At 43.1% G+C, this 14,244-nt stretch overlaps 1 protein-coding gene across 1 annotated transcript in view; it reads right to left on the bottom strand.

Moving 5' to 3' along the window:
• Window positions 1-10,372: 10,372 nt before the first annotated feature.
• csmd1a (CUB and Sushi multiple domains 1a) overlaps window positions 10,373-14,244 on the bottom strand; it is a 199,065-nt gene continuing 195,193 nt past the window's right edge. Inside the window, exon 5 of the mRNA XM_086178221.1 lies at window positions 10,373-10,584. Coding sequence (XP_086034347.1) covers window positions 10,373-10,584 — 212 coding nt within the window. The remainder of the gene's footprint in view (window positions 10,585-14,244) is intronic.

The raw sequence follows: 14,244 nt of genomic DNA, 5'->3' as shown, positions 1-14,244 counted from the left end.
GTAAAAGCTAGGCCTATTATCAGTATCACTGTATTAGCCTAGTAACAGTACTCAGCAATTACTATCAGTACACAATTCAAAGGTTGCATCAACAGAGAATATTCTATAAATTCCATGTTATTACATTTCCTAGAGAATAAAAAAAGTTGCAAGTGCACTTTGAAATAATCCTCTCAAAATGTTATAACTTATTACATAATGCGGCAAAATTTATTACAAAATGTGTTGGGGCAGTTTATTACAAAATGTGGCAGTTTATTACAAAATGCGGCTTTATTACAAAATGAAATGAAAAAGTTATTACATTTTGGACGTTTATCACAAAATGCACTGTTATTACAAAACGCGTCTCAACAAGCCCTCTTTCCTGCGTGCTGCGGTTTAGCGCTTAGATTTCCGAATTCCAACTTTAAAGTAGAACCCCAGCTTACGAACTTAACTTGCACTTTCACTCTGCTCGCGAAGGAAAATGCTTCACTGACCGAATATATTTTTCCAATTGAAATCAATCATTGATCCTTTATCCAGCCTCCAAAAACCTGCGCTTTAAAAACGTTTTTTGGGTTTATTTGTGGCCGATATGAAAGAAAAGAAAGGAATTAAAGATAACCTTAATTATTGCTGTGTTTCTTTCTCTTCTTGCCGGCACTTTTCTTCTACATTTCCTTCACTAAATCAGCAAAAGTAAAGCCTTCACACATATGACACCCCCGCTAAAGTTATCTCCGACAAGCTGTCATTATTAATCCGAACTAACAATAACTTTGCTTCGTTAACTTAGTCATCCCTTTAGCCACACCAGCTGTCTTTAGCACATTTTTGTTCTTCGGGTTCGTGCAGATGGTCGATTTAGTCGTGCTTGGCGAGATCTGTAACACGAACACCGCTCTTTTTTCAGATCGACTGCGAAATTTTATTTTCTCCTGAACCCCATCGCCACCACCACAGCAATAAAACAGAAGAGCGCAACAATGATGTGAATGACGCACAACTGCCGCTGCCGTACAACGCCATGACGTTTGTTTGTTTGCGCGTTCGGGCGCCGAGGCTGGTTCGCAGGAATTTGATCAAAAACTCGTGATCGGCCGTTTGTAAACAGAGGTTCTCCTGTATCCCTTCGACTCGATGCTAACAGTCATCAAACAATAACAGGTGGATGCTAACTCAAACGTGACTACATTAATTGTCCGCTCAAACATCGGTTGGTTTCTCCGCGCCGCCGTCCGAGCGTCGGCCGCATCGGGTCATCTCAGGCCGGACCGGTTTTGGAGAAGCCAGCATTTCCTGCTGCGACCTTTCTCTGTTCATTCTTTTGTGTTATCGCCAAATTTAAGGGAAAAACTTTGGCTTGTGTGTGTCAAATAATATAATATATCTTGGACATAAAAACTCATTGTGTGTAGCAGATGTCCCGGACAAACCGACTGGGTCCGCTGCTGATCTTAAACGAGAGGACAATCTGGAAGATTATGAACTCAGTCTTTATGAGTAATTCTGTAAGAACACTGTCGTTTCCCATTGTGGATATTAAACATTATATCAATCTGTCTTTTACGAACACGGTCTTATCTGTACAATGCAGGGAGAGGGAGAGAGAGAGAGAGAGAAGGTCAAGAAATCCAGTTTCACAACATTTTGGATAAATGGAAAAAAAACAGTTCAAGAAGAAAACAAAAAAAACAACTAAAGGATATATATAAAAAAATAAAAATAAATAAATGAATATATATATATATATAGTATAAATAAGCATTAAATCAATTATTATTATTATTATTACAATTAATATTATTAAATAATTCAATATATAAGAATATATATACATATATAATATTCATATTTGATATAATAAAATAAAAAAAATATAGACTATTTTAATTGTTTGATTGATAATTGAGATATATATATATATATATATATGTGTGTGTGTTTATATTATTTTTATTTATCTTTTTTGTATAAAACTATATGATATCATTTATCTATAAAAAATATGTAGTATATAGTTTCAGGCAGGACTTTTTTTTCTTCTTTAAATGTGTTTTCCAGCACAATATTCAGTGATTTGTTGTTGCCGGCTGTAATAACCCTTTGTGTGAAACCCAATATTACATTGGTGCTGCAGATGTATATTGGGAGGCCTGGAACCGGGCTTGCAGAGATAGCCCCGTCTTATTGTTTACTCGCAAGATATTTTCCGTATATCTTTGGAAATAATCTCAACGGGCGTCGTCGCTCGTCGGAGTCGGTGCCGGGGTTCGCGCTCAAGGTCGGCGTTCCTGAACGGTTCTTCATCCCGTGTGTCGGCGTCGCGTAGCATCCCCTCACAACCCAAAGATAAATAACGACTAGTTGATCAGAGAAGAAAAGCATGACATTATAGACCTTCAACATAAACGTGGAGACTTCTGGTTCAATCCACTCAGCTGGATACTAAAGTATTTACTTTTTTATGGTATTAAATGGTGTGTGTGTGTGTGTGTGTCGCTCACTGCTATTCAAGTGGTTCTTCCTGTCTGCACTGAGCTCCGAGCTGCTCCCGATGGCCTAGATAGTGGCCTGCATGGTAGCTCTGTCGCCAATGCTACACATCTGCTGTAAAGCGCTTTGAAACCGCGAGTTGTAAAAGCGATCTATCGGTAGAGTCTTTTTTTTATTTTGGAGATGAACCCGATCGCTACGACAGATGCATTTTCCACGGCGGAGGCTGAAAATACAAAACCGCGCCAGAGATACTCGACGCGCACAAAAATGATGACAAACTTTTTGGAGACCCCTCCAGGCATGTTTTGGGAAATTAAAAGTCAAAATTACCTAATTAAAATCCCTAAATGAAATCGCACTCGTCCCTTATCGAAAAAACGCGGGATTTAATAACATGCAAATATCCGTTGCACCAGAGCCTTCGGGCTCCGAAATCAGACTTGTTTACAGGTCCTTGACAGGCTCCGCATCCGTCGCGTTTGTGACAAATCTCGCTCCTCGGTGTAAACACTTAACTCCCGGTGAGCTCGGAGAAAACCCGCCCTTTTTTAATGCCAACTTTTCGGTTTAAATCTTTGTTTTGTCACGCATCGCCTCCCCGCGTCCTTATTTCGTCTTGTTTGGCGGGAATCAGCGGTCAAACCCGGAGAGGATTTCCGATGTATCCTTCTGTTAATTTTCTAAAACGGGAATGAAGCGGAATACGCTCGCGTGCTCTTTGTGCGAAACTCCCGAACCTTTATCGTTCCCTAGCAACCCCCCGACCCCTTTAGGATTATGACAGAATTCAGAGTACGTCCCTCGCTTGTCATAACTTATAGTTATCTTTACATGACAAAGCATCAGCTGAGCCAGTGACACAGCTGATGAAGAATGTCATCAGCTGCGCCAGGGAGTGAGTCAGTGACACACACACACACACACACACACACACACACGCACACACAAGTAGGGCTAGCTTAAAACGGCATGCAGATTTTGAGACTGAGGTTATCAAATCCGCACCAAATTACAGTTGCGTCAGTCCTTGCAAACGTCCACTTTACTCTCATCCCATTTTTTCGAGACATTTAAAGCAAAACGGTTGCTTGTTGATGATGTCATCCGTGTACCGCCGTACGACCGCAAACCCTGATTTAACCGTCTGCGTTGACCAGAAAAAAGCGCACCGGACGCTATTCCAGCACCTCCCGCCATAGGTTTAAAGGAAACCGATACATATTCATACATATTTCCAATTATATCAATAAAGCTAAAGGTGTGATGCTAAAATAAGTGAAGGCAGATAGAGTGGAAGCCCCTCCAATCAGAAAGATAGCGGTTCCGTTCTCCCCAAACTGCTCCCGCTGTCCTGGTTAGCGCCTTTTCTTGACAGCTCTGCCGCCGGAGGGTGTGAACGGGTGAATATATCCAGTTTAAGGTGCTCTAAAGCACACGGAGTCTTGGCCGCGAGACCATCTGTAACATATCGACCCGGCGGTCGTCCTCACGTAATCCACCTTCAAATCCCACCTGAACCCCTCACGCCGGTAAATCACAACAAACCAATGCCTCAAATCACCACGTATAGTTCGGTGCAGGGAAGACTTATAGTGCAGCATCAAAATGGAAAATATATGTATATAAAGAAATAAATGAACATGAAAAGCAACTTTACAAGCTGCGAGATTGAGGTCCTGCTCTCCTTTCAGAAGTAGAACAGCAGAAACATATGTTGTTTAGACGTGAAAGTCGCCGAATTAAAGGTCTGGAGAAAAAGGGACGAAGGGAGCGCGTTGCGAAAATGGCGGCGGTTGCACGCGCAGTAACCAAACTCAAAAATAAATGGTTTGACTGCAAGCAAACTCTGAACGTTGACGGACATGGACGTATGATGGATCCAGCTCGGCTCTTTCGCATCTCCTCCATTTACAGTTCCGACAAATTAAAAATGCCTTATTAGGGACAGTGTCCGGTAAAGCATTGGCGTAAAGCGTCTTAGCGCTTTACGCTAGATAGCATTCACCCATATCACAACAATATCACAACAATATCACTTTCAACTTGGATTTTACTTATTTTATTGCCTGTGAATATATTGTATAGTAATTTTATTGCCTATTTTTATATTTTATATATATTGTCCATTTGTACAGTTTTATATTTGTATTGTCTTCCCAGGACTCAAATGGAAATTGGCTATGAACTACAATCTGGTACAAACATCTCTGCCTTTGTGCTTCATGTAATTGTACATTGTCCCAATAAACTCCTTAAACTAAAACTAAACATACTGATAGCAGGAGAGCTACCATGCAAGGGGGCATGCAAGGCCATCTGGAGCAACTTGGGGTTTAGCGTTTTGCTCAATTCTGGAGGCGACAGAAGGAACAGGGCATTGAATCGGCAGACTTCTGATGCAGGGGTGCATGCGTACCAAAGCCGCCCTGAATAACCGTCAAATGTCCCATCATGATGTGACTCAGGGTACTTGGTCGCTTGGATTTGAGGTACATTATTCAGGCCAAATGTTCAAAAAAAGGAAAAAAAAAAAAAAGAAAAAATCATAGCCTCTAAAAATAAATCATACTCAAGCAGGGGATTGGAAAATGACAGGCAATGAATACCCCAGGCCAGCATTACCATAAATTTGGTGATGTGTTGTCAAGTAGGTACAGCTTAGGTCAATAAACAGCGGGCTATTTCCTGCACTCTTGTGGAGATGCCGGACAGACAAATAAAAAGATGGATGGAACAAAGGATGGAGAAACAGATGGACGAATACACAGAGAGGGATGGTGATGAATGGATGGATGGATGGATGGATGGATGGATGGATGGATGGATGGATGGATGAGTAAGCAGATAGGAAATAAGTCAATCAATAGAGAAAGTAAAATAAAAAAGATTTTATAATAGAGGAATCGATGGAATAATTAATAGAAATCCTGATGTATGTATGGATGGAAGGATGGATGGATGGATGATGGATGGATGGATGGGGGTAATTGATAAACTTTTAGGTAGAGAGATGGAAAAAAGTAAAATAAAAAGATGGAAAGAGCAGGATGAAGGAATAAACAGATGATGAATAGATAAAGATGTTAATGGATGGATGGATGGAGTAGCCAGATATTAGGTAGATCGGTAAAAAAATAGAAATAAAAAGATGATGTATAGCAGAACGGAGGAAAGGAAGGATGAATAAACAGACAGATGTGACGGATGGATGGATGGATGGATGGATGGATGGATGGATGGATGGATGGATGGATGGATGGATTATGGATAGGTAGGCAGGTGTTAGGTAGATAGAAGAATTAAAATTAAAAGATGGATATAAAGCAGGATGAAGGAATCAATAGATAGATAGATAGATAGATAGATAGATAGATAGATAGATAGATAGATAGATAGATAGATAGATAGATAGATAGATAGATAGATAGATAGATAGATAGATAGATAGATAGATAGATAGATAGATAGATAGATAGATAGATAGATAGATGGATGGATGGATGGATGGATGGATGGATGGATGGATGGATGGATGGATGGATGGATGGATGGATGGATGGATGGATCATGTTTAAGATGCTCCACTTGGTTTCAAGGGCAAGTGATTCTGGAGCAACAATATATAAAACTTCTCTGTGTGTGCATGTTTGTGTTTGCAAACGCACACACACACACACACACACGCATTAGCGTGTGTAGCATTAGGCCAGGATTCTAGGCATTTAGCACATATTGATATACTACTCTCACAGGCACGGACAAACCCGCACTGCATTCTGATCAGATACAAGCGTGTGCAGGGGAAGATCAAGTCGGCCTCCAGGCCTCGGTGTGTGTGTGTGTGTGTGTGCGTAAATAGTACACCAAACGTCAGTTTTCATGGGACGGAGGCAAAATCTGTCTTAGTGCGGCGGCTGCGGCCCTGCAGCCGCCCGATAAACACTTGACAAATTCCCGGCACATTTACATATTAGCCGAGCAGCCATTAGCCTTCACCGCAAATTGCCGGAGGAAATGAGTGTTTTAGCTTTTCGGCCTAGTGAGGCGACGGAACATCGGCAAAATAACTTTATCTTCTGGAAGTGTAATCTGATAATAAAAAGAAAATAAAAACCATTATGGAAAATATCAGTTCACACAATAATGACTTATTTTCTAATGTGTGGGTGTTTCTTTCCTCTCCTTTTATTATTATTATTTATTTTTTTTATCAGTTTAGTCCGGGTCATTTGGAGTGGATACATCATATCTTTGTGTGGGGGAAGAAAAAGGAAAAAATAAAAAGGGAATTCAAGCTTTTATCTTTTTGAAGTGTACCTCTGCATAATACTTTCATAAAAGCACGAACCCTTTACTTTTTGGCTGGGGGATTATCTAGCGTCCATATTAAAATTAGACTTGGGTGTTTTTCTCTTTTAGATGGCCTTTTTTTTTTTTGGGGGGGGGGGGGGGGTCCTGGCAGACATTCCAGGTGTTTTCTCATTAGTTAAGTCTTCCTCAAATGAAACCCCAAACTTGGCAGGTAATCTCCCGAACATTTAATCGCCTACATTTTTGTCTCTTTTTTTCCTAAAACCCCCGCTTTTTGCTGTATCTGTAGATTCCAGAGAGAGTAAACAGCAGGACGGCGAAACACCATTTGATGATCAAAATAAACAGCGGCGTCTCCGTTATCGTTTCCAAATATAACCATAAGAGGACCAAAATGAAAGCCAGGCGCTTGGCGAACGCCAAATGAAACGCGCTTCCCGATACTCCTCGATACCCGTGAATTTATAATGTTGTGATAGTCGAAATATTCACCCTTGATATCCGTCTCGGAGCGACGGATTATTTAGCGCGTGACCCGTTCGACAATGACACCTCAATGCGTCGCCCGCTCCCGCCCACCCTCCGTAATCTTCATCGCTCCGATAAGAGAGATAAATAAAGGTTGTTGCCGGAGGAGGCAGATGCAAACACCGATGTTTGCAGAGTCACAATTTGTCAACATCAGGCCTCAGCAGTTTTTTTTTTTTTTTTTTTTTTTCCCAGGGACGCAGAGGACAAATATCAAGTCGTCCCCCTCTGCACGGGTCGGAGCCGTCGCGGACAAAAGTTATTGACGGTAAAAGAAGTGCGGGAACCGTTTAGTTGACAAACTGTCACAATGTCATGGCGACGACAAACGCCATGGATGGAATTAAAATCCGATGTGTGCTATTTTTGGGCGGGGCGTGGGGGTGGAACAGAATTAGAAACTAAGGGAAATACACGAAACACCATATAGCATCTACTGACACCCACCTATGAGCAAGAACTATTTTTTTTTTCATATCTTTTAGAAGAGACTGAATCATTTTTATCATAGAGTCAGATCCCCGGAGACGTGATTCATCCCGACTGTATGTCGTGCTGGTAATGATTTTTTTTTTTTTTTTTTCCCGGCACGCGGTCGTGCGCGGCGCAGACACACAGCGCAGCACATTTACAGTGCAAATTTACACTATTCAAGCAAATTCCAGACGTGCAGTACTGAGCTGAGATATGAGGAGCAGAGCAGGCCACCGGAGTAAACTAACGTCCCTGTCATTTTCCCCTAGAGCCATCCGCGGGTGATGGTGATATGTGTGTGTGTGTGTGTGTGTGTGTGTGTGTGTGTTGCATTACACCCCTGGATGTATCAAACTGAAAATATGGCAGGCCGCGGACATGAGACGCTGCACCTGGACGTTAACAATGCTCAGGTACGCTTCGGAATTTTAACAATGCGAATTTGGCACCTCGAGAGCCAATTTCTTGTCAACGTTCTCCAGACATTTAGGGCAACGGTTGCCAAGGCGTTCTCCGTGCTGATGTCCTGTCCTCTCGCAGAACACCGGCCGGGTCCTGCGGGCGTCAGAGGGGTCGGTGTTTCCCCATCCAAGATATTGAGTTTTCCTTTTTGTGTTTTTTTTTTTTTTTTTTTTGAGTCTCAAATCGCTTCGTAATCCTTGACGGGTTCCCCGACATCACCGGTGAACCGGACACGGCCGAGATGTTTGCGCTAAGGCATTTAAAGAAATGAATTGGCTTGTTTACAACTATAAATGTCCGGGGCTCTTGAAGGGTAAATGAATCGTCCGGCGGATACAAATTAGACAGTAATGCGTAAACGACGGATACAACTGTAATAGGATACGACGTAATTTCATATAATTGTATCGACTTAGACATCAATTATAATGCGCGGTGTTTGGGAGAGGCTGTAAAACAATCCGAGATGGGAAATCCTTAAGCTACCGATTTTCACATCTTTGTCGGGAAACGCAGCGAGCGAGTCGGTTGAGGTCCCGCCCCGAGCCCTGGGTTCAACACCGCTGCTTGTCTGCGGGCTAAAAATTAAACCCGCGGCGGCCGCCAAAGACTCATTAAAACCTGCGGCACAGCGGCTTCTGATGGAAACTAAATTTTTCTCTTTAAATAAAAGTGCGGTAAATAACAGCAAAACAGCAGGAACATCGCTTTAACGGTCACCCATGTTACTCACAACTCCCGAGCGAACGAAAAAAACAAAAAAAGAGCCACGTTAGAGGTCAACTGACCCCTTGTACTGTTCTCATCAGGTTTAGTCACACACACACACACACACACACACACACACTGGATCCCATACAAGCCATAGTGTGCACCTGGATCAAAACACTAATATGTTGCTAAAAGGTGTTGCCAGGCCATTATTACCAAAATCAATTACAGTCACACACACACACAAACACACACTGATATCACTGTCCGTGATTAGATTCAAATTGGTTGCAGTAACAGCAACGGCTGATCAATACCCTAATTTACCAACGATCGATAAGCAGTCGGGGCAGTAAAATATTGTTATGAGCAAAGCATCTGAAAACACATGAAAAAAAATAATAGAAAAGCGCAAAGCTGCTAAAAGGCTATGCGGCACTGATCAATTAATCCACTTATAAAATATCATGTCCGCACACAGGGAGTGTGAGCACATGCTTTCGCATACACGCGCACGTTTGCGTGAAAATCCTCTAGGATAACATTTTCTCGCTTTATTGCTGAAAACTATAAAACTAAAAAAAAATAGATATTTTTTTTATCTTTTCTGCCTCACTTTATCCTGGGATAAAATTATGGTATCCGACATAAAAAAAAAAAACATAAAAAAAAATCACGCCCACTCATTTCCTCAATTTATCTTGAATCGCCTTTTCTTTTTCTGCCACAATGACGCTGACAGCCAAGGTTACACAACAAATACATCTTTCAGGTTTAAATCAGATGTATAGATTGCAGGGGATTAAAATAAATCCAGGTGTCACACGCACACACACACACACACACGTTTGTGCCGCTAACCGTCCTTGAGTGACAGTTAAAGATATGATGAGGGAAGAAGAATCCTGTAGAATTTTACCGACTCTTCAAGAACAATTTTGTATGTATTTCTTTCTTTGTCAAATACGCTAGTATTCGGGCGGACGATGAGAAAGTCGTCCGTAACACAATGGAGCCTCTGTGATGGACGGGAGGCGCCGCGTGTTGGTCTTATGAGCCAACAGATGCTCGGCGAGTCCATTACCGATAGACGGGGGTTGTAAGGAGGGGTCGTGACCTCGATGTCCGGCGTTATCTCCGTTACACGGCAGCCTGTCCGTCGGAGCGTTCGGTTTTCGGTCGATGCGCTCTGCATGGGGTCGGACCGAAGAACGTCTCCTGCTGAGCTCATCATTTCACCGCTAACTGCTATTCGCTAAGGGACATTTAAAGGGATTCATCTCGAAATCCATCGGGATTGAAAGCAAACGTGACACAGTGATTCGGCGACTTGAAACGGAAGCGTGATCCAAACCTAAAGTTCTCGGCGGAGAAAGCGCAAAAGCGAATAAACGCAATCCACTTACCAGATGGTCGGTGGTTCAGATCCCTCGACTTCCAGGTAGTCGTACTTCTCCTCTGTGTGGAAGTCTGTAAAGATGACAGAGATGGTGTCTCCGGGTTCGGCCAATAGGATCCAAGTACAGTCGGCCTGGTTACCATAGTTGCCGGGGTAACCGGGACTGGTCACCACCCCACTGCCGCCCCTCACAGTGCCCCCACATGTGTCCTCAGCTGTCAATCAAATCAGAGTGACAAATAGAAAACCTGGGTTAGGGAGAGGAGGAGGGACTGAGGGGCGGACTTTTGGATCGATTGATCGTTTTCCAAAGTTGTTATAGATGGAGCGGGTCAATCGATGAATGCATTGATTTGCCAATTCAGGTCCGTTTCCCATCACGACCACTTTGAGATAATGCGGGTCGGTGAACCCAACACCCCTCTCTCTCCATGAATGAGGTGATTGGTTAATATTATTTTTAGTATAAATACAGGATTTGTAGCCATTGGGTATAAATGTTATTTAAATGTTAGCGATGGATGACTCTCTTTCACACAACTGCGCCGTGGCGATGCTCAAACAGTACAGGAAAACATCTCTAATTCAAATTTTGGTTTAAGCCAGGTGTATTCGCCATGGGGCGGGGGGGGGAGGGGGGGTTGCGGACTTTTGGGGTTAGACTGCAGTTCCTGTCACACTCACAGCTGCTGTCCTCTCCTCCAATAACAACTCCAGTTTGGGCTTCTCTCCAATCACAGAGCTCCGCTCTCATCTCCTCCAATCACCACCGAGGAAACTGTTTTTTTTTTTTTTTTTTCCCCAATTAGTCGGTGAAGGTGCCGGTCTATCAGCCGATCAATTGAAATCCCAGATGCGATGGTGGAATTTGTTATTTTTTTTTGTCCTCTGATTGTCGATCACGTCTGATCGATTTTTTTTTTTTTTTCTCTCTCTTTTTTTTTTTTTTTTTTCAAAATTTAGAAAATACTGATTACTGTATAACAGATAAAGACACATGGAGTGCGCTGTGCACGCAGCATAAATTATACACTTATAATTTATACAGATACACTCACAGACTAAAAAAAATAAAATAAATACAAAAAAAAATAAAATACTGCATTGGACCTTGCAGTGTCACTTGGGTGTCGGGTGCGCGGCGTGTTAAAGAGGACCGACCCGTTCCCTTCATACATAAAGGGAACGGCGATCTCATTGGCCGACGGCCCTCGACCCCAGCGACAGAAGATACAACGTCCAAATCGGTTCAACTTTAAACACGATATGAATGATACCTGTACAATTTATAGTCGTACATACAAGAGGACACTCTTACCGCAGACATGCAGTCCCCAGCGCGGCAGCAAGTGCGATTTAAGACAATGCTTTACTCGCGCTTCCCACGCGGCGGATAACCGCCGATCATCGGAAAAGGACGCGCGTTTGCCTTAAACTGCATTCGCTGAAAAGCTGAGAAACACATTCCTTATAAGAGCGCGAACCGGCACTGTCGGTTATACATGCGCATCCGCCAGGCTCGTCCGGGCGGCGCTGCCCGGGTCGATGCGTGCGCGGATGACAGAGTAAAAAGGGGGACCAAGCCAGACTCCACCCGCGGGACGGGGAAAGAGAGTAACTGTGGTCCGCGACTCACATCAAGCGACAGACAGCGACAACCAATAGAAATCAATGGAAACCATATTGAAAAGACTGGAAAGGACAGAGAACACAGAGCGGAGACAGGAATTACGGGGAACCTTACGGGAGGACGGATAATGGGGTGGGAGTGGAGACGAACACGACTGGTGCGAAACCAAGGAACAAAATAAGGGATTTGAAAGGAATTTGGAAACAAACATTGCCTTTAGGATCGACCGACAGTCTAAACAGTGCATGCTTTTCATTCTTCCTCTGCTTTTAGCGTTGCCGCTTTTGCCCGGTGTTGCCGCTACAAGCTGAGAAACCAAATAATAAAAAAAGACGAACGACAAGACATGCGTTATGCCAAACTGCCAATGCACACATACAGGAAATAAACAAGAGACATGTATTGTTTATCGCTGACGTCTTGTGTCATGTGGCAGACAGACAGACGGACAGACCAGGCATTCACTCCAGAGCACGTTGACGTTGACGGTTTGGGTCAGTTGCTCACCCAAGTGCTGCTAAGACCCCTTCTTCTTTTCATTTTGGTTGTTCCCTTCAGAGGTCGCCACAGCAAAAATGGTCTTCCTCTATCTAAGCTATTCTCCGCGGCCGTTCGGCCGTGACCCCAGAACAACGCTACGCTAACATCAGCATGGATTTGACCACCGCTTGACCACTTTTTGTAGCTCAAATCTGACGTTGAACCTGATCCGCGTGACCCTGCTGCCGCAGCTCTGTTTAAAAACAACCTCTCAATCATGACAACATAATAGCATTTAGCATTTTTTACTTCTTGTCAACTTCCTCTTGCATGATGGAGGCACCCCATTAACTCTTTTTCTCTTGACTGCAGAGTGTTAAACATCTAAGCGTCATCAGCTTTCTCCTGCATTCGTACAAACAGCAAATTACATATGCCAGGCGTGTGTATTATGGGATGCGGGTAAATAGGACACTCTAGTATCAAGGCATGACTGCAGTTGTGGCCTTCAATACAAAATTCCATCCATTTTTGAGCTCACTGGTAATTTGGGCCAGCCTTTGGATGGGGAAGTGGTATTTATGATTAAAAATCAAACATCAAGGAAATAAATATTTTACCATAATGGTCCTAAAAGTGACCTTTGGCATTGATCGTGTGTGTGTGTGTTTGACACCCCTTGGTGTTTGAGATGGGTGTGTGTGTGTGTGTGTCTGTAGGTTGACAGCTGTCACAGGTTTATCGTGACGACAGGACATCTGCAAGCACCGGCGGTGATGCACCTGCACCTGCATGCACAACCACACACACACACACACACACACACACACACGCACACACACGTCTCTTAAAACCCCTCCAGCTTATTGATGTGCCAGTGACAGTTGACAGACAGATAGAAAGGGCTCAAGGTGCAGCGACGGGTGCTTTTTATTAAAGAAGAGGAAATTAAATTGTATAATCAAAAAGATAGCCTTAAAACACACACACACACACACGCACATACACACGTTATTATTTATTCCAGAAAAAGCAGGGCTGAAATTCTGACGTGCCCTGAGAAAACCCGAAAGCCATACACGTCTGAATGGGAACGGGATAACTTTAGTTGACAATTGATGCAATTAGGATCCCGGCTAATTTCGTTCGGTGTCGTCGAGCGAAGGCGCTGAGAGGAGCGGAGCAGCTGCTCTAATAAAAAATGGCATTGGTTGCGCGTTCATGGGAGTAGGGCGCGACATGCAGAGAACTACGGCCAAGTCCAATTGCCTTCTGTTAGAATCCGTGCGCATCTGTCACGACACGGAGGTAGTCGGCGTAACCGCGTCGCACCTGCCGATCCTGCTTGCAGCTGATGCCGGGACATCTTGCGCGACGGTGTCGAATATATAACAACCTCCTCAGCTCCTTCACACATTGAAGCAGCGATTCTACCAGCAAAGAGATTAGACTACATTTTTTCACACAAAAAAAAAAAAGTAAGTATGTTTTTATCAACCCTAGAACACTAACATCGGGTGATTTTCACTCACACAAAATTTCGTTGATTTTTATGGGTCCCCAGGTAGCTTCAGGTCGCTCACTGATGTTATTAATTGTATGTTTGTTTCCCTCCTCCCGTCGGGCCATCTTTAAATTGATGAAAACTGTATTTTATCCAGGATATTGTATTGGGTAAAATATACCCAATGTTAGAGTTCTAAGGTTAATGAAATTAATGAAACACGATTTAGGGTCATCATGGTGAAATTTGAGGATTCTGGAA

This window comes from Fistularia commersonii, chromosome 30 (genome assembly GCF_037954325.1).
Source record: "Fistularia commersonii isolate RoL2024-O1a breed Wild chromosome 30, RoL_Fcom_v1.0, whole genome shotgun sequence".
Classification (NCBI taxonomy): Eukaryota; Metazoa; Chordata; class Actinopteri; order Syngnathiformes; family Fistulariidae; genus Fistularia; species Fistularia commersonii.
Note: the sequence above shows the minus strand (reverse complement) of the source record. Positions and strands in the feature narration are given on the sequence as shown.